At 41.1% G+C, this 20,868-nt stretch overlaps 3 protein-coding genes across 4 annotated transcripts in view; 1 reads left to right on the plus strand and 2 right to left on the minus strand.

Moving 5' to 3' along the window:
* Positions 1-184: 184 nt before the first annotated feature.
* Positions 185-7,316, minus strand: qpctla (glutaminyl-peptide cyclotransferase-like a). Of its 2 annotated transcripts, none has more exons than XM_077565049.1 (7): positions 6,767-7,316; positions 5,599-5,745; positions 5,223-5,516; positions 4,872-5,030; positions 3,435-3,534; positions 3,232-3,348; positions 185-3,130 (listed from the first exon to the last, which is right to left on the minus strand). In XM_077565049.1, exons 1-7 carry the CDS (start codon positions 6,938-6,940, stop codon positions 2,985-2,987), a joined length of 1,137 nt encoding a protein of 378 aa, XP_077421175.1. In that variant the 5' UTR covers positions 6,941-7,316; the 3' UTR covers positions 185-2,984. The 2 variants fall into 2 exon arrangements, with proteins under 2 accessions (XP_077421175.1, XP_077421174.1); XM_077565048.1 differs by having other exon boundaries at positions 4,872-5,033; positions 6,767-7,302.
* A 972-nt stretch (positions 7,317-8,288) lies between these two features.
* LOC144051707 (ribonucleoside-diphosphate reductase large subunit) lies at positions 8,289-12,906 on the plus strand. Its single transcript, XM_077565047.1, has 4 exons — positions 8,289-8,461; positions 9,483-11,464; positions 11,527-11,715; positions 12,602-12,906. Exons 1-4 carry the CDS (start codon positions 8,443-8,445, stop codon positions 12,809-12,811), a joined length of 2,400 nt encoding a protein of 799 aa, XP_077421173.1. The 5' UTR covers positions 8,289-8,442; the 3' UTR covers positions 12,812-12,906.
* Positions 12,907-13,314: 408 nt separating this feature from the next.
* The window catches only part of sipa1l3 (signal-induced proliferation-associated 1 like 3), a 57,467-nt gene continuing 49,913 nt past the window's right edge, over positions 13,315-20,868 (minus strand). Inside the window, exons 16-23 of the mRNA XM_077565046.1 lie at positions 20,415-20,854; positions 19,968-20,198; positions 19,399-19,561; positions 18,058-18,232; positions 17,833-17,982; positions 17,629-17,755; positions 17,462-17,543; positions 13,315-16,312 (exon numbers count right to left, since the gene is read on the minus strand). Of these exons, the coding sequence (XP_077421172.1) occupies positions 16,124-16,312; positions 17,462-17,543; positions 17,629-17,755; positions 17,833-17,982; positions 18,058-18,232; positions 19,399-19,561; positions 19,968-20,198; positions 20,415-20,854 (1,557 nt within the window). The 3' untranslated portion in view covers positions 13,315-16,123. The remainder of the gene's footprint in view (positions 16,313-17,461; positions 17,544-17,628; positions 17,756-17,832; positions 17,983-18,057; positions 18,233-19,398; positions 19,562-19,967; positions 20,199-20,414; positions 20,855-20,868) is intronic.

The following is a 20,868-nucleotide window of genomic DNA, read 5'->3' on the forward strand; positions in this document are numbered from 1 at the left end:
ATTTTCTTCCATGATGCGCCCATTCCAAGTCTTAGTAGAGATTCCCCAATTAATGCTAGTTTGCTTTGGGAAATTAGCCACTAATGCTATCGTAACAATAGCCTATTTGGAAAATGCTACCGTTAGCTCTGACGTCTTTGCTCTCCTTTTTTCTTGACACTTGTAATGAAACACGTCCAGTGAGTTAGATTTTCAGATCGTTTATTTTTTAAAATTTATTCCAACACTCCAAAGGCTTTAAACACAGACTAGTTACAGTACATACTGTATAAAAACTGGTTGTACATGATGAGCGCCAAAAGGTACTATACATTTCGTATCCATTTCATTTATCATTACGCAAGTCCATCACCATTTGACAGCTTATCCTTTAGTTTGGAAGCATAATATTGTTGCCTGGGAAGATGTGTTCAAATAAGACTTTCCTTGGATTTGCGCAAATGCCTGCTCTAGGAGTGTTCTCACTAATGGTGGTAATTGAAGTGGAACAATTCAAATAAACACGTGAAGCAACACATTTTCTTGCTGTCGAGAGTTGTAAACAAGCTGTTTTGTTTTCCTTCACGTTTTAAGAATTGAACGGTTACGCAGTTAAATTTTGATATTAGCTTGTGACGAATCTGCAGATGAGAAATAGAAAATGACCGGGCAAATGGACCAACATTGATATTTTAGCCATAGATTTGAACAATTTGGACCCGGGGGCTGATGATTGGCTCCTCTGTCCCGTTTATATATGCAGGGATGTGATTTTTCCGCTAATTCACGGAATTCCGCTTTTTTTTTATCCCCCCCCCCCCCCAAAAAAAAAAAACTCCAATTTTTTTTTTTTTTTAGTAGTTCATTGTGTATGCACATGACTCCGACAGATAACATCTTCTGCTATAACAAAGACATTTGTGGTATGCTCTAATATGAGTTACTTTTCATTTGGTCATGATACAATTATTTGTTCATGAAATTTGAACTCTTCAACATTATTTACGTGTTAACTTAGTAATCACATTAGTTAGATATGATGATATTCTCAGTGATAGTTTTTAAAAGCAAAGGCAGTCCAATGTTTTTGAATGTGATTTTGAGTTGACTAAAACTTTATTTTATATGGGATAGTTCAATATACATTGTAAATTTATGCTGTTGTTTTGTCTATTTCTTTGTCATGTGAGTGCATTGAAAGTACTTAAAAACACGGAAAACCCATGAGCTCCGGGGGGGCTTCGCCCCCCGTGTCCCCCCACCAGGGCACTGCCCTGGACCTAGCTGGGTGCCAGCGGCCCCCAGACCCCCGGCTAAATTTTATGATAATTTCACTTTGGTCAAATCACATCCCTGTATATGCTAATCTAAATGACACTGAGAAATGGGACACGGCTAAGTCATGCAGCATATAATTTTAAGACACATATCAAAATTCAAGACTTTTAAGGTGTTATTACCAAATTCATAAATTCAAAGCTTTTAAGACTTTTGGGGAAAGTCCCATAAACCGCAATATGTTTTTTATTTCACCAATCAAAACGCTGTGTGGACCATTGTTTTTATTTTTTTTAAATATTTTTAGATTGATTATTATTATTTTTTTTTTTTTTTTACGTCGTGAACCCAGTTTGGCTTTCATCGACGCAACAGTTCTAATAAAGCGGTGAGGAACTTTAGTGATTACACAAGTGTGGTTAAAATAAGGATAAGAGATTGAGGGACTGGCAAAATGTACTGACGCGCCCACTTCTGGTAGTAACAATCTGAACATAAATACCGTAGCAATAACTGCAGCTGATGACAGACAGAAGTGCTTCTTGTCAGTCAGCGATTTTGCAATGCTGCCCCCAACGTAAGCTGTCAAATGCTGATGGCGTCATGTCCGTCCAAATGATAGCTGAAAGCAGAGTTTAAAAAAAAAAAAAAAAGGAAATGTATAGTGAATTTCGGGACACCCTGTATAACCCGTGGTCCCCAAACTTTTTCAGCTCCGCCCCAAAAATAGCAACATGGTCCCTCTACTTACATGATCCCGCCATTTATTTTCTGTACGGCTTATGGAAACTAAAACTACAGATAAAGAACACAAGTCAAGAAATGGCGCACCTCCTTCATGGTCAAGAAATAATTTTGTGGCCGTGATGCTCAGTTTGTAAAAATCCTGCTTAAATGTGAGACATCAAGACATTTTCAGATTCTTCTAGGCAAAATGCTCCATCTTTATTTTTCCTAATGCATTTCAGTGTTTTTGACATCGACTAGTGACAACGTTTCAATAGTGCATCTCATATTCATGGCATGTAGTGTCAAGGGTTCATCGACATAAAAGCAAGCTCCGATATCATTAAGGCAGCAGAGGAAATACTTGACCTAGGACACAGCAGGTTGTCCATCTTCAGCTGGTGTCCAGTTGACAGCACCTTTCTCACTCCAGTCCTCGTTAGTCCATTAACTCATTCACTGCCATTGACGGCTATAAACGTCAAAAATTCATTTGAACTATTTCTAGTTTAACATTTTTCCCACTTTTGTTAACAAAAGTATAAAAAACCTAGAATTGTTTTTGTGTATTATAACAGAGATAAAATTTGTGATTAATCGTGAGTTAACTAGTGAAGTCATGCGATTAATTAGGTTTAAAAATTGTAATCGCCCGACGCCCCTAATTTATAATAATTTTTTCTTAAAAAAAAAACCCATTAAAAATTAAAAATACTTTTTTTAAAGACAAGGTTATTAAAAATTAGGGGGATCGGGTGATTAAAATTTGTAATCGTAATTAATCGCATGACTTCACCAGTTAACTCACAATTCATTTACAAATTTTATATCTGTTCTAAATGCACAAAAAAAATATCTAGGTTTTCATACTCTTGTTAACAAAAATATTAAACTAATAAAAATAGTTATAATGAATTTTTGACGTCTATAGCCGTCAATGGCAGTGAATGAGTTAAGGACGACCTCCTTCCAGCTGCATCAATTCAACTGGCCTCAGCGCTTCATAATCCAAGGTATTCGGCCAGGAAGATGGCCATGATCTTGGTCAGATTCTCCATGGTGGGACGATGGATGTTCTCCTCGTTGTCGTCCATCGTGTGCCAGACGTCTGGGAAAGGCGTGGCGATGACGTGGAGGATAGGCACGCCTGCAGGTGACGGGGACAAGCTTCGATTTGGTGGAAACGTGGCGGGCACATCAAGTTCACAGTTTTGCTAACGGATGACTTTTGTTAATTTTGTCCTTCACCTCTACGGAGGAAGGGTACGTGATCGTCCTCAACCGCTCCGAAATTCAAGTCCTTCCTGAAGTAGAACTGCTCGGAGGGATGCGACGCCAGCAGACCCTGGCGATGGAGGCGCTTCTCTGTCAACGAAAGGGCAAATGAAGGGCGTAAAGCAGAGCAGAGCTAGATTTGCTTGCATTTGTCGCTGTGAACCCGCCATGTGTACCTGCAGCCATCAAGCGGTTGAACCAGCGTTCTGTGTTGTCATAGTGGTTCACAATCAGTGGGTTGGGAGCACCCAGAAGGTCGAGCAGCACAAAGAGGTCCTGTACAAACATGCCAAGTTTAATGAGGTACCTTGACTTAGTACAACATAATATCTTTTCATTGCCATTGACGGCTATAGACGTCAAAAATTCATTTTAACTATTTTTATTAGTTTAACATTTTTTCCCACTTTGGTTAACAAGAGTAAAAAAAACTAGAAAAAAATATTGTACATTTAGGACAGATATTAAATTTGTGATTAATCGTGAGTTAATTAGTGAAGTCATGCGATTACGCTTAAAAAAATTTTAATCATCTTTTCTTAAAAATATATATATATATTTTTTCATTTTTAATAATCTTTTTAAAAGAAAAAAAAGATAAAAAATGTATTGCGTCAGGCGATTAAAATTTGTAATCATAATTAATCAAATGATTTCACTAGTTAACTCACGATTAATTACAAATTTCTTATCTGTTCTACTACAATAAAAAAAAATCTAGGTTTTCATACTCTTAACAAAAGTGGAATTTTTGTTTAAATAGAAATAGTTAAAATTTATTTTTATACGTCTATAGCCGTCAATGGCAGTGAATGAGTTAATAGACAAAAAAAGTAGTTATTTTATTCATTACTGTTTCTTAATCAGTTATCTGAATTCTATTCTGCCAAATATCGGAATTGGCATACAAACAAATCGACCGAGCCTTATTTCTTTTAAAATAAGGAATTAAACATTATATAATATTGTACTTTGCAAAAACATACAGTAATGATGGGATTAAATATAATGTAAAAGACTTAAAGCGTTTTTGCCACTCTTTTTTAAAATTCAACTATTTGGATACTTCACTCATTTTTAAAGGATTTTTGCATAGATGCTACATTTTTAATTTATTTAAAAAAATCTCACGTACCCCATAGAGTGCCTTCACGTACTCCCATTTAAAAAACACTGCTATATAGTATAAAAATAATACAAACAGACACAGCTCTTATCTTAAAGAAGAAAAAAAACAAGGCTATTATAGTTAATGAAAACTAACGAAATATAAATTTGAAAAAACAAAACACATTTTTGATAACGAAATAAAAACAAAAAATACATTTAAAAAAACTAAAACTAAGGTCCTGTCCTTCATTTTCATCTTTTTCAATTAATATCATACATGAGTTTTCAGGGTTCATTTTAAATGTCAGTGAGAATTGTAGTCCACTTTATTACACACTAATTAGTGTTTTTTTTTTTACTTGCACTTGTCAAAGACTCCGTGTTTAAAAAAAAACAACCTAATACTAAAATTAATTAAAAAAATAAAAAAAACTAACTCATTAAAACTGAATTTAAAAAAAAATAATAATTATAATGAAAAGTCCAAAACTATTATCCCTCACCAGAGTTTGTAGCACGGTGGTATGCAAGGGGTCCGCATAATAGGGTGTGGCGGCCATGCGCTCGGACAGGTGACGGGAGCCGTACAGCGAATCGGTGGTGGTCCATTGCTCAAACGACTCTTCCCCATCGAAAAAGACCAGCTGGAGAGTTAGTCCAGGCTTCTGTGGAAAGAAAACAGAGTTGTATTGAAATGTAATTAGGTTCTACATAACCACAATGAATTAATAGGCCAGCCTCTGCTAGATTCTCACGGTACGCTTTACTACATCTTGACTTCTGTGAGGTCATTGAAACAAAGCCTGTGGACGTCACAAAGAATTAAAACCATCTCTGTGACCCTTAACACTCACTTGTTGTTTTAAAGACTTCAACTTATTATCCAAAGCGGTGGCCAGCTCCAGGATCATAGCGCAGGGCACCGCGGAGTCAGTGGCCCCGATGAACACCGTGTGCGGGGCCCGGCTGTCCCGAGGCAGCACCTTGGTGTCGTAATGGCACGCAAGCAGCAGCCTGCGAGGGGCCAAAGGGTCCAGAGTGGCGATGACGTTTGTGAATGTAACCTGTCCTTTTGGGGTGACGGCCAGAAACGGATCCAGTTCTATGTCCCAGCTGGCGGACAGCGAGGACAGCGTGGTCGTGATGTGCTAAAGCCATGATGAAACCAATCTCTATGAATAAATAAACTGCAGATTTGTCGCACACACAAAACAATGGGATGAGGTTTACCTGCCGCACAATCTTGCTGCCGTGCGTCCCGGGCAGCCTCTCGATCAGGAGAGGCTTCAGGTGAACCTCCCACAGGCGCTTTCCATTCACTTGAGAGGCCAGGTTGTTGATTTGAGATGCGGTGTACTTTGTGGGTTGGTGGGCCCACTGGAAAGGAGACAAATTATGAGCCCAAAAAAAGTCAACAATGTCAGCTGAAATTTACATACAAGAGGAATATAGCATTAATTCATGTATACAACAACTCCCCGATGCACTTTGGCTTATTTGGCTGAGAAGCTTAAAAGATAATTTCGAGAGAAAAAAGGTGTTCTTATATGCACAAAAACGTATCAATCCATAATCCACCTCTTCTGTACACATATCACTTCATTACTTACTGCATACATAATCATCTTCCAGCTTTTTTTTTCTTGTTTGAATTCAATCTAAATTTCAGAAATTCATCTTCTGTGCTGCTCTTATATTTTTAGTTGTTTCTAAATGATTTATGTAATATATTCGAATATATATTTGCAATTATTGCTGCTATTTATGTTACAGTTTAAATCATGAGGCGACTAAACACTCAAAAAGTTTGGGTTATTATGTTTTTGGGTGAAATTTCAAGACAAACCAAAAATAAAATATTAATCTCTAAAGGTGAAATGAACTGGACCATCTCTAAACTTTTAACTTCCTCAACCGTTTAATGTTTCAGTGCTTTTTGCACAACTTGTTTATTAATCAACAACAGGCGCTTTATCTGTGAAAATTTCAAGAAAGTCCACTTCTTTGCCTTTCATAAAGCTTTTCTCTTGGTCTCATTACGACGCCACATTAACATCTTGGTGACGAGTCACGAAGGCTGTGTAAATGAACAGGAAAAGTTATTAGTCCCTTCATGGACCAGCAATTCGTGCAAAAAGTACTGGCAACCTGAACGACTGGACATGTGAATTCAAACGTTTTTAAGGTCGAATTAAGTTCACGTGTCTTAATAGTGCTTTTTCGGATCCGTCTAAGAGTATGCATACAATTCCAGTTTATGTGAAACACACATACCACATGTTTAAATGGCTTAACATACTATTCCGGTGTTATTTCCACACCAGTTTACAATTATGTTTTTCAAGTAATCGTTTTACCTTATCGTTGGTCAATTATGTTTTACAAGTAATCGTTTTACCTTATCGTTGGTCAGATCTGCTGTCCGCATGCGGTTCCGCCGGGGGATGTTGCACATGTAGAACATGAGGAATAGTGCGACCACCAACAGACCGAGGAAGAAAAACCGCATCAGCCGGTCACGGTCGCTGACCTGCCGCGGAGGCAAGTTGTGCCGCCGGGAGGACTTCGACATGACAGCGGCTGCTGATGTTCTCTTGTCAGCTGGTTCAAACAACTACGTGTCCGTAGATGCAGCACGTGAGGGGGCGGGACTTGACGTAAGAACAAGCTTTTACGTCTTAGCTTAAGTTTACGCTTAAGTTTACGTTCGCGCATTTTGTAAAATGTTGTTTTGAAGACAACACATTCCCGTCATAATACACAATTAGTGTCTTGCAAATAAACCCACAACAAAATAATCAAATACAATTAATTTAGATGTTAGCGCAGATGTTTGAAATATATTTACTTCCGGGTTTAGTTTGTTAGTTCTTTTTTTTAATGTCGGTTAGCCAACAGCATTTGTGGAGCACCACCGCCACCTTCTGGTATTTTAAGTGAAGGTCGCTCCGTTGACTCACGATTACTTCACAAAAATTTGATTTTCTTGTCTAAGTTTTTTACCTCATGCCATATGGTACATTATCCTTCGGTTTAGCTTGTATCCATTTCAGGTGTATATCTTTAAACCTGTCTTTACGTTTTGTTATCAAATGGCGTTTACCTCTTCGGTGTTTATGAAAAAGCACAATATTGTAGCCACTTACTGGCCGATTTAAACACTAATAATACAATAATAAAATCAACCATGAAAGTTTGGATTTGTGTTTTTAAAAAGTTTTCATTATGTTTTAATCCCCCCTGTATTTTTTATTGTTTGATTGCTTTTAAACCATCATGTTAAGAAATGCTACACTAGAGCTGAATAATACTTGTGCTATATTTTGTACATGTTACTGTTGGGTTATGTGGAATTTAAACAAAAAAAAACCCAACAAAAACGCAAATAATTTGACACGTAATTTAACGTGTACTTTCACCGACATAATTGACATTACATCAAAATACAAACCAAATGCTCTTACTACTACTGTATACAGGGTTGGCCAAAAACAAAGTCTTTCCCTTTTAATTACATTTACATTTAGGCCAGGGTTGGGGTTAATTTTATAATACTACCACCATTACTACAGCTAACAAAAATTACTATACAATAATTGACAATTGAAAATTTAAATTTTTACCTCACTGACAAATGTTTAGTGTAAACATTTCCCTGACTTTACTCATTTTATTTGGCGTAATAATCACACTACAACATTTTTCCAGTTTTCTTTTTCCCTTCCATTTTAATTTTGACCTACTTTTTTTCATCCCGCCATAATTTAATCCGTGAAAACAACCGGAAAAGGAAGACAATTTAAAAGGTTATGATTGGCTCTCCTATTGTAAAAACCGCTCTTTTCTTGATACCGATTGGTCAATGCGTCGGTCCAGTCCTGCCTTCACGACACTTCCCTTCTCTACAAATACAACATTAGCGGGAGTTTTCCGGAACAGGAGCCACTTCTTCCCGCGCCGTCTTTTGGAGAAGCACTCGCGGCATTCGGCGGCCGAAAGAATACTTTGGATACGTGGACAGGAGGACTCAGTAGCCGCTTCGTGGGAGGAACAACTACACCACACGCTGCCAAGATGCATGTGGTTAAGAGAGGTATGGGACAACTGGTCGGTTTAGTTGCTGTCTGTTGAGGTCTTAAGGTCCTTCGTATCTTGCGTTCAAAACAATTAACCTGTTGAAAGACAAAAATTGAATATTTTGTGTCGTTAGACCTTCGCAGCTACGATGTTTTGTTACACGGGGACAAGTCGAGCCCGTGTACACAGTGTTAGCTAGCAGCACACAACAGTTTGGGTTTTTCTAGTTGGGACTAAATGAAGCTAAACAAGCACGTTCGATTGAGAAAAAAAAACTTGGAAACGACTCTACCGCTCAATATTTGATGTAACGTCTCATTTCTGCGTCATTCTAAGCACATTTTCCCGACGCCTTTGTCATAGTTGGCGCCAAACTGTACTAATGTAAAGACGCGCATGCGCGTACGGGACCAAAACCTTCATCTACCTTACCTATTCTACACATCTAATTAGAAGTTTAAAACCCCCCAAAAAAGACCAGAAACTTCCAAACGAACAAACACATTAGAAATTTTCAAAAAAAGAATCGTCTGAACTACTACTAACTGTAACCACACATGGCTAATGTTGAAATTTAAATAAGCAAATGTAAAAAAATAAAATACGTTTTATTTTTACATCTAAGATCAAAATGATCACTTGTGAATTGTTACCTTACCTTGATATAAAAGCTAATGGCATAGTGCAAACTTTTTTTTTTAAATTTATTATTATACCATAATTACGTCCAGTTGTTGTTCTGTATAGTTTTAAGTTTTTCAACAAAACAAATGAGGTTCAGAGATGCAACTGAACTTCTCTCAATAATTAGTTTTAGGCTGATTCCAAATTTGCTCTCGTTTTTACTCTGGCAGGTCAAGTTTTCATAATAGTAACAATAATGAATGTAATATTTATGAATGAAATGTTTTATGAATCGTCAACTGTAAATTGCAACAGTCATTTTATAAATCGGTGTGAAAAATTAATTTAGTGACACATCTCTGATCAAAATTTGCTGTGAAAGTGAAAGCCCATTTCCATTGGATGTGTTCCAGATGGCCGCCAAGAGCGCGTCATGTTCGACAAAATCACCTCGCGCATCCAGAAGCTTTGCTACGGCCTCAACTCCGACTTCGTGGACCCGGCCCAGATCACCATGAAGGTGATCCAGGGCCTGTACAGCGGCGTGACCACGGTGGAGCTGGACACGCTGGCGGCCGAGATCGCCGCCACGCTCACCACCAAGCACCCCGACTACGCCATCTTGGCGGCGCGCATCGCCGTCTCCAACCTGCACAAGGAGACCAAGAAGGTGTTCAGCGAGGTGATGGAGGACCTCTTCAACTACGTCAACCCGCTCAACCGCCGCCACTCGCCCATGGTCTCCAAGGAGACTCTGGACGTGGTCCTGGAGCACAAAGACCGCCTCAACTCGGCGATCATCTACGACCGCGACTTCTCCTACAACTTCTTCGGCTTCAAGACCCTGGAGCGCTCGTACCTGCTGAAGATCAACGGCAAGGTGGCGGAGCGTCCGCAGCACATGCTGATGCGCGTGGCGGTGGGCATCCACGGCGCGCAGGTGGACGCCGCCATCGAGACGTACAACCTGCTGTCGGAGCGTTGGTTCACGCACGCCTCGCCCACGCTCTTCAACGCCGGCACCAACCGGCCGCAGTTGTCCAGCTGCTTCCTGCTGGCCATGAAGGACGACAGCATCGAGGGCATCTACGACACGCTCAAGCAGTGCGCCCTCATCTCCAAGTCGGCGGGCGGCATCGGCGTGGCGGTCAGCTGCATCCGCGCCACGGGCAGCTACATCGCCGGCACCAACGGCAACTCCAACGGCCTGGTGCCCATGCTGCGCGTCTACAACAACACGGCGCGCTACGTGGACCAGGGCGGCAACAAGCGGCCCGGCGCCTTCGCCATGTACCTGGAGCCGTGGCACTTTGACATCTTCGACTTCCTGGAGTTGAAGAAGAACACGGGCAAGGAGGAGCAGCGCGCCCGAGACCTGTTCTACGCCATGTGGATCCCGGATCTGTTCATGAAGCGGGTGGAGAGCAACCAGGATTGGTCGCTCATGTGCCCAAGCGATTGCCCCGGATTGGACGAATGCTGGGGCGACGAGTTCGAGGCGCTGTACACGCGCTATGAGAAAGAGGGCCGGGTCAAGCGGGTGGTCAAGGCCCAGCAGGTGTGGCACGCCATCATCGAGTCGCAGACGGAGACGGGCACGCCGTACATGCTCTACAAGGACGCGTGCAACCGCAAGAGCAACCAGCAGAACCTGGGCACCATCAAGTGCAGCAACCTGTGCACGGAGATCGTGGAGTACACCAGCCACGACGAGGTGGCCGTGTGCAACCTGGCCTCCGTGGCGCTCAACATGTACGTCACGCCCGAGCGCACGTACGACTTCAAAAAACTGGCGGCCGTCACCAAAGTCATCGTCAGGAACCTCAACAAGATCATCGACATCAACTACTACCCGGTGCCCGAGGCGCAGCGCTCCAACATGCGCCACCGGCCCATCGGAATCGGCGTCCAGGGGCTGGCCGACGCCTTCATCCTCATGCGGCATCCTTTCGAGAGCCCCGAGGCGCAGATGCTCAACATCCAGATCTTCGAGACGCTCTACCACGCCGCGCTGGAGGCAAGCTGCGAGCTGGCCGCCGAGCACGGCCCCTACGAGACGTACCCGGGCTCGCCCGTCAGCAAGGGGATCCTCCAGTACGACATGTGGCAGCGGGCGCCCACGCCACTGTGGGACTGGGTGCTGCTCAAGGAGAAGATCGCCAAGCACGGCGTGAGGAACAGCCTGCTGCTGGCGCCCATGCCCACCGCATCCACCGCGCAGATCCTCGGCAACAACGAGTCCATCGAGGCGTACACCAGCAACATCTACACGCGCAGGGTTCTCTCCGGCGAGTTCCAGTGTGTCAACCCGCACCTGCTGAAGGACCTCACCGAGAGGGGGCTGTGGGGCGAGGACATGAAAAATCAGCTCATCGCTCACAACGGATCCGTACAGGTAAGAGCGAGCACAAAATATGAAATGGTGCAAATCTGAGTTGTTGTTGTTGTTTTCTCCAGGACATCGCGGAGATCCCAGATGACCTGAAGCAGCTGTACAAGACCGTGTGGGAGATCTCCCAGAAGACGGTGCTCAAGATGGCCGCCGACCGAGGGGCCTACATCGACCAGAGCCAGTCGCTCAACATCCACATCGCAGAGCCAAATTATGGCAAGCTGACCAGCATGCACTTCTTTGGCTGGAAGCAGGTACGTGTCGTGAAGAAGATGGTAGACGGATAAAAGCATAGCCCCATGTTTAGTGAAGATTATCATCCATTTTGCTGTCTATCTACATCGTTAAGCCTATCCAGTTTTCCTAGGTCAGGGGTCTGCAACCTGGGGCTCTGGAGCCACATGTGGCTCTTAAGTCGCTCCCCTGTGGATGTCAAAAAAAATAAATAATTGTAAAAGTATGTATATATGTGTGTGTATGTATATATATATATATATATATATATATATATATATATATGAGAAAATATTCCTTTAAAGAATTAATAGCTTAGATAAAAAAGAATAACATATTCAAAGATCGTCAACATTTTTGAGTTGAGTAGATGAAGGTTTTTTTTAAATTGCCTAAAAATTTCCCAAAAGTGACCATAAAATGTCCAGAGGAAGACAGCATAAAAAATAGAAAATTGTCATAAAATGTCAGCATTGAATATAAAAAAAAAATGTGACTAGTAGCTATAAAACAAAAGAAACCCTGAAAATTGCCTTAAAATATACACAAAATTGTATTTGTATTTAAAATAATAACTATAAAATGTCCAAAAACAAAAGAAGAAATCTCGAAAATTACCATAAAATGTCCCAAAACAAAATAAGAAATCTTGAAAATTACCATTAAAATGTCCAAAAACTAAAGGAGAAATCTTGAAAATTACCATAAAATGTCCACACAAAAAACTAAAGGAGAAATCTTGAAAATTACCATAAAATGTCCACACAAAAAAACTAAAGGAGAGAGTCAGAAAATTACCATACGCCCATACAAAAAATTCGCTCATCACAATGTTCAAATGTTTTGCGTCAATTTGTCCTTGGTGGCCATTTTTAAAATGGCGGCTTGTCGTCCATCTGGTCCCAGGGTCTGAAAACGGGCATGTACTACCTGCGCACCAAGCCTGCCGCCAACCCCATCCAGTTCACGCTAGACAAGGAGAAGCTGAAGGAGGCGTCCGCCATGACCAACGGCACCGCTGAAAAAACCTCCGAGCAGGACGCCAAGGAGCGTAACAAGGCCGCCATGGTGTGCTCCCTGGAGAACAGAGACGAGTGCCTCATGTGCGGCTCTTGAACGCTCCCTCTGCTATGCTTCTTTTTAACTCCAGTTTTGTTGTTCAGTGTTAATATTCTTAAAATTGTATTAAATAAAATGTTTATATTTAACAATGGTGGGCCATGTTCATGTACTGCATTGACCGCAACCCGGAAGGTGTACTCACCTTGTCATATCAAGGATCTCAGTTGTCCTAGGTGCATTGAGGAGGGACCCGTTTCTTTAGCGTGAAGTTTTTAGCTCCTTGACAGTGATGTAAAAAAAAAAAAAAGGTGTATGCCAGATGGTTTATAAGCAGAGCAGGACTTGACAACTCACAGCAGGCTCTAAATGTAACAGGAGTACAGTTGGTCAGAATGTCAGTGTTGATTCTCATTTCATTTTGACCCCTCCATGAAATAACTACCGAAGGTCTCATTTATTTGACATGATCTTTTTTTTGATGGGAAGGGCTAACATATAAACAGAAAAAGGATTTGAGAGGTTGCAAATGTTTAGCCAAGGTCCGTTACTGAACAAGGTAAACACAAACTTTGGAATTTATTTTTTTATAAAATGAAAACATAATTTACATTTCAAATGTACACTTATTACAGCCCAGAGCAAACAGAAGAGGAAAGATGAAGACTTAATAAAAACAGTACCCTCTCCTCACTGTTGTATGTGTTACGACCCAAAAAAATAAATTATCAAAACAGGAAAATTGTACAATATTACCATTACTGATTTGTTCAACATGGATCACTGCAGGCTATAAATAGCTTCATTGTACATAGAAACAATTATATTAAAAAAAAAACACTTTTTTTACATGAGAAAAACAAGACTTGTAGATGCCTGAAAGGAGGAATACCGTAATAAAGGAGTGTAACTTATCGTCCGAAGAATTTAAAGTGGGGGTGGGGTACCCAAACTATTGTTCATGCGTTTGGTTTCAATGCAATTGGGCTTTTTCAAATCGTTCCTTTGAACTTCTTAGAATTGCATGACAGTCACAGGCCATATTAGGTCGCCCACCCCTGATTTAAGGGTCCATTTACACATGCCTGTCCTCAGTCAGTCACCACCAAACCATTCCACAAAAAGCAAACTCAACTTCACTAATTTCCAGCTAGAAGAAGCCTTAAAGGGAAAACCGCAATGGCAAATAAATGCACCTTTTTTTCATTTTTTTTTTTTTTAAACAGTACCTGTTGATGGTGTAGCATTTAGGTCCAGCATCATAAGGAACCTGAGCCAAGTATTCAAACAGTTCCAGTCATCGCAAACAGTTTTATCAGAGTTATCAAAAAGTACCGGCAGCCGCAAAGCACAAACTTGTCTTCCTGTATGAAAAATAGATAAAACAGTATATAAATAGGTTTTTTTTTTCACAGACAGAAGGGGGCCATTTTGTCTCCCACGTGTACTGTTAAATGATAACAGATGCACAAGTTGATTTTTTTTTTGGTACAAATATGAGTATAGAAATAGCTCGAAATTCTGGGAAGAAAATATGCACTTTTTAGATCTTGAAAGAGAAAAAACAGTTTTTAGTAGGAAGTGACAGTTAGCCTAGCTTAATTGAGCTTAACTTCGAGAGGCTGGAGGGGGTGAAAATGAATTAAGTCATCCATATGGCTTATGGTGTGTTAGCTCAATGATAAAAACGATGAGACATTAGCGGGAAATGCTATTTAGCACTCAAAGGCATAGAATCAGCTAGTTATGTTTTAGCTCAATGATTAAATGAATGAGACATTAGATGGAAGTTAGCCGAGCTGCCATAGAAAACGCTAAAAGTCAGCTTTAAGCGTTGTGGTAACATGTTAGCTCAACGATTAACAGGGTAATCCGTGCAAAGGTACAGAAAAACATTCCAGCTCACCTACTTAACTTTGTGGCGACATGAGCTCAGTGATGTAAAAGATGAGAGAATAGTGGGAACAGTAATGAGCACTGATAACTGATAACGCTACAAGTCACTCACTTAACTCAATGATGAAAGCTTTAGAAGATGTTAGCGGGGAAGCTAACTAACCAGGCAGCTAGTTAGCGCTAAAAATCAGTTGCTTAAGTTTAGCTCAATGATGAGACAGTGTCATCCACTTGCGTTGTACTTATGTGCGGCTCACTGGTTAAAAGGAGAAAACATTAGCATGAAATGCTTATTAGACAAGCTAGTGCTCAAAGCCATAGAAAATGCTAACAGTCACCTATATAGCTCAGTGTTAAAAGGAAAGAAGACATGGGCGAGAATTACTCATTACGTAGCTTTTAAAGCCAAAGAAAGGGCTAAATGTCATCTCACTTAGCTCAATGATTAAAAGATGAGAATTTAATTGGGAAGCCAACTAATCAGGGGGCTTTAGCTCGCCTTGAGCTGGTGGCTCAGTGATTAAGAGGATGATGAAATAGCATAAAATGTCAATTATGGAGTGCGCTCGCTAGCGCTTTAAGTTATAGAATATGGTAAAATTCGCTCACTTTGTTAAATGATGAAAGGAAGATAATGGAGGCATTAGCGGGACATGCTAATTGGGGCTTAAAGCTATGGAAAAGGCTATTTTAAGTCACCTAGTGTGGCTTGTTGTGTTGTTAGCTTAATGATAAGGATGATGATGACATTAGTGGGAAATGCTAATTAGCTCGCCAGTTAGCGCGCAAAGCCAGAGAAAACGTTAAAAAAGTCACCAATTTAGCTCTGACAAAAGAATGACAAGACATGAATGTGATATGCTAATTAACCAGGCAGCTAGTTCACGGGCAAAGCATTAAAAAAAAAAACACTGAAACCACTTACCTTTGTGGCTATACGTTAGCTCAGTGCTTAAAAGGATGATGAACCATTAGCATAAAAGGCCCATTAGCGCTCAAAGCTATAATAAGCGCTAGCAGACTAGCGAAAAAAAGATGTGATGTGTACAAATAAATCCAGTACTAAAGGTCCTCAGTGTAAACGATGAGGGGCCACGAGTTTCCCGTAAACTAGTTTGTTCGTCACCCAGTTGTCGTCGTATGAACACACACATTCTTGTAGTCCCATCAATTTCAGTACAATATAGATTACATAGATAGGTGAGCATGTACCTCACAGGCGTCATATGTACATTACTTAAGACTGTGTAGCGCTAACGGGACTTCAAGTGCATTGTGGGAGATGTAGTCTATCATGGTGTTTTTGGCTGATTGGCTTGCAGGAACAGTGTTTAGGCCTCTCCAGGTGATTTCAACAGTCTCCTCGAACGTAGGAACCATACATCTCATACTTAGAAAAATAAGAGGCTCATTGGGATGGGGCTGGGTGGGGTAAGGGGTAATGTCTCCAGTTTTAAGGCAGCCCAGTCGCGTTCACTCCCTCTTGGGCGGCGCCTGGTGCGCGGCGGGGTGCGCGGCGCGCTCACCCTCGCCCAGGTGGTCGAAGAGTCGGTTGAACTTGCGCAGCTGCTCGCTGGCCGTCACGCTCTCCTCCTGCAGCCGCTGGTTGTTCTGGCGCAGGTTGGCCATCTCGGCAATGAGCGCCACTTTGTCGTGCTTCTCCTGAGACGACACATAATAAATATCGGATGATGGATGACACGTAGTATGCAAGTATGCATGAAATCGTAATGTATAACAGTTGAATTCTTTACATTCTATTTATTGTCATAAGTATGCTTTTATTAGGGGTGCCAAAATTAGTGCGTTAATTTAAAGTTCCTTCAACGTCACTCGTTTTTTAAATTATTTTTTTAAGCGCAATTAATGACCGCCCCTTACTTGGTAAGCCTGTACTGGGGGGATTCCAGTCGCAACGCAGAAGACACGTCCACGTCAAAATTTAGCAGTAATACATTTAATAATAATGCATATACTTGTGGTGACTGGGGTCAAATTGTATTTTACAATCTTAAAAAAGTGCAGAATTTCACAAGTGACTTCATGTTAAAGACTAGATAGCTCTTAGCATGAAAAGAAAAATGCTCTGAGCTGCCACCAATGTCTTACAAATGCAAATGATGCCATCTAGTGGCAGGTAATGACCAACGCAAATCAATATAACACTCGTTTTACAGTATAACTTTTTATTTTAACTCAATATTTTTAAATTACTGTATCAATGACTAAAAGATGCAGCCATATTTCTATTAGTTTAACATGTTTTTTTTCCCAATTTTATGTTAACAAGACAAGAGTATGAAAACTATTTATTGTATATTTAAAACAGATATAAAATGTGCGATTAATCGAGAGTTTACTATTTAAGTCATGCGATTAAAATTTTAAACACCTGACACCCCTATTAATATTTTTTTTGTTTTATGAATAAAAAATGCACAAATCACATGAAACTGCAACATTTCCACCCTTTCATGTGAACAAGAGTATGAAAACTTTTATTGTACATTTAAAACAGATATAACATTTGCAATTAATCATGAGTTAACTATCGAACTCATGCAATTAATTCCAATTAACAAAAATTATCGCCTGACGCCCCTAGTTTTTATCAAGTACAACAAAGCTGAGTAGACTTTACACCAATCTGATCGTCTTTTTTATAGGATTTATTTTTATATTTTGCATTCTATGCTATAAATCTGTGATCGACTGTAATGTCTTAATTTGCGCGATTGATCAATGACATCATTGACTAAATGTTCATCAGCGTTTTCCCTCTTTCTTACTCGAAGAGTGTGATTCACTCACTCTTTCCAGGTCGTTGTTGAGCTGTTTCAACATCACCTCCAGATGGTGAAGACGCCCTGACAAATCGTTGGGCACCTCATCGCTGCAAAAAAAAAAAAAAAAAAAATAATCACACATTACTTTAATGATCAACAAGAGACGTGTGAGCACCAAGAAAAGTAAGGTACCCGCTGAATGTGGGTGTGGTCCGAGGCGTCTGAGGAGTGGGAAACTGCACAGGACTGCTGGCAGGCCTCATGTCCACGGTGCCTCCTCGTGTCTCGGTTAGTGAGAAGAGCGACACGGCTCTTTGTGCTACAAGTCCAAAACACGTGATTGGAGTAAAAGTTCACATTGTTGTCCACTCGTGGTAATTTATGCAAAGTATCCACCTTCATAGACTTTGGCAGCGTTGACCAGACTGGACCACTCCAGTCCACAAGCCGTGTCAGGCAGGGGCATGAGTCCAGCATCCAACCTCCTCAGCGGGGGGACTTTGTCTCTCACCTCAGTAAGGGACAGTTCAGACGCAGACAGCGGCACTGAAAGGAAATGATGCTAGTGAGTACAACAAACTCTGGCGTTAAGCCACTAAAGGAGAGGCGGCCCCAACTCACCCTTCTTGGGTTGCGTGTGATTGGACGAGGTGGAGTGCTTGCGTGTGGGCAGCGTGCACGTGAAGAGCATGTCCATTGGGGCGGACTGGTTTTCCGAGTTGGCAAAGCTGGCGTCTCTGCGACCACTGCACAAAGACTCGTCGGAAAAGGTGCGTTGCAATGTGCGTCTGGGGGACTGCGGCAGAAAACAATATCACAATATCAATCAAATGATCAATATCACTAACAACGTCTCTTTTGTGTATAATATCTCTAAGCTACAGATCAAATTCAAGGCTCTGGCTCGGGGTTAAGATTTGGCACACTAAGGCAATTCAAGTGTAACTTCATTAGTTTTGATTTAGTAAAAAAAAATCAAGAGAAAGAAAATCGTAATTTTTCTTTCCTTTTAACAGATATTCAAAACATTTTTCCCATTACTTAAATATTTGGTTTTAACTATTTTCCATGATTTTTGATTATAAATTAAATTCATTAAATAACAATAACAATACATTAAAAAAAAAAAGAGGAAATTAGCATCAGCAAAATTATTTTTTTTTTTTTTTGTGCAAATGTAGTCTCGCCCTGAGATGACTCCATAAGAGAACTAGCTCTTAATAGCAACAAGCTTCTCCACCACTGTATAATGGAGTTCACTACTTAGCAGCAACCAGCAGAGGGTGCAATTTGTCCACTCATGCTGTAGAAACTAAAGCAGAATGTAAAAAAGTATTCATGTCAGGTTAGGTCAGAGGTCAGCAACCTTTACTAGTGTCAAAAGAGCCATTTTAGGCCAAATAAACGACCTTGCCTTTCTTCTTTTGTTTTTAGACATTTGATGGCTACTTTTTGAATGTTCTCTTTTCTGGTCTTTTTTAAAATACATTTTCTGACATTTTTCTTCTTCCAATTTTGTGTACATTAAATTCGGAATTTTATGTTTTTCTTCTTCCTTTTTAGACATTTTATGATCACTTTTTGGACAGCTTTAGGTAATTTTAAAAACATTTTTTCATCTAAATTTCATTTCACTTTTTCTGAAAAATTATGAATTCAGACTGACATTTTTTGAATATTTAAGTATTGTTTTTTTAATCTAAATTGTTAATTCATTCAAATAACATTTTATCTCAGGGAATTAATATAAATATGTATGAAAAAAAATAATTTATATTTAATTTTTTTAGAGATCCACAGGGAGCCACAGGAGAGGGACTAAAGAGCCACAGGTTGCAGGCCCCGGGGTTATGTGTTACGTAAAATTGAAGCCGTACTCAACTAATATGCTCATTTACATGAGACTTAACCACTTTGCAAAATATCTTAAAGTCTGTGTGCATGAGTGTGTTTGGTCCTCACTGGATCTCGCTGCGGAGACTCCCCGGGGTTGTCCATGATGATGAGTTTCTTCAGGTCGTCCTCGATGGTGCTCTTGTACGCCCGCCGTGGAGAGCGCAGGTCTCGCAGCGACGCTCGCAGTCGCGGTTGTCCGAACACGTTCTTCGAGTTTATGTCCACCTGGCTAAAGACAACAACACACAAATGCACAAGGTGAGTAATTGACAAGACACCCAATAAGCACAAACGGCGAGTGAAAACATGAAAACCAACATTAAGTGAAAGAAGTCCTTTTATGGATTTATTCCCCCACAAAAATTAGCTCACTCAAAATTGTAATAATATGGCTCAGTTTGCTAACGTCATACGTGAACAACCCCAGGTGAGCCGTGATTGGTCGTTACCTATTTCCTGAGCACGCGTGATGTCATCTTCATTCAACAGCAAATGTAAATATATATATATTTCTAAGGTATTAATTGTATATTTAAAAACAATGACGCTATCAAATTAATTCTGGCCAAAATAACATTTTACTGCTGAAAATGAGTAAAGTATCCCTTTCAGATCGGAGGTATTAACATACGTACGTCTTGCTGTTGCTGCTGTCGGAGCTGGACGAGGTGTTTGCGTTGCAAGGTGACGGGCTGACATCTTCGGGCTGCCAGGCGCTTTGCCTGCTCTTTCCGTAAAAGGCCTTGGGGGCGGAGCTAGAGAGAGGGGTGGAGCTCAGGTGGGCCGAAGTGGGCGTGGTGGTCGCGGCGCGGATGGGCCGGGCTTTTTCCGCCGTGGGAGTCTTGTAACCCTGAGGTGTGTACGCTCTGGAAGACAACGACAAAAGCTTGAATACGATGAAAGCTGAGCGTCGGGAGCTTTTTTCCTTGACAATCATGCAATGTGTTTAATAATATATGTGCTGCCTTAAAAATGTTGCTTCCCATGAAGAATACCAAGGGTGGTAGTTTTTCCGTTGTAGCTCAAATTGGTAGCTGTGCGCGGATTACGATTTAGTCATATTGCTGAGTGTGTCTTATTACCTTGGTTTGAAAGCATCTATTTTTTCAGCACTGGATTTAGGAGGCGGGAACGTCCGAGTGCGGAACCCTTTGTTCTGATTGGCCGTTGCCGAAAAGCCGGGCGACGACTCCCGTTTATTTGCGTCTGCCCCGCCGCCACTCCTTCCCACGGACAGCTCCTGGTTGTAAGGGATAACCCCGTGCGAGGGTTTGAGGGATTGGCCGCCGGAAATGTGGCGACTGTTTTGATTGTTGTAGTAGGCCGGCGCGTCGATGCCGCTGTCGTTGGATCCGCCTTTGTTGAGATGGTCCGGATCGGGTTCGGCGGGGTCGCCCGGAAGACCCCCGTTCCCTCTGTCGCCTGCCGGTCCTCCCTCGAACCAGCGCTCGTCGCTATGGCTGCTGGAGGCGTTGCTGGACAGCGTGTTGCTGCTGGAGTGGCTGGAGTATTGGGTCTCACCCTGTGACACGCGCA

The sequence above is a fragment of the Vanacampus margaritifer genome, chromosome 5, assembly GCF_051991255.1.
Source record: "Vanacampus margaritifer isolate UIUO_Vmar chromosome 5, RoL_Vmar_1.0, whole genome shotgun sequence".
In the NCBI taxonomy this organism is placed as follows: Eukaryota; Metazoa; Chordata; class Actinopteri; order Syngnathiformes; family Syngnathidae; genus Vanacampus; species Vanacampus margaritifer.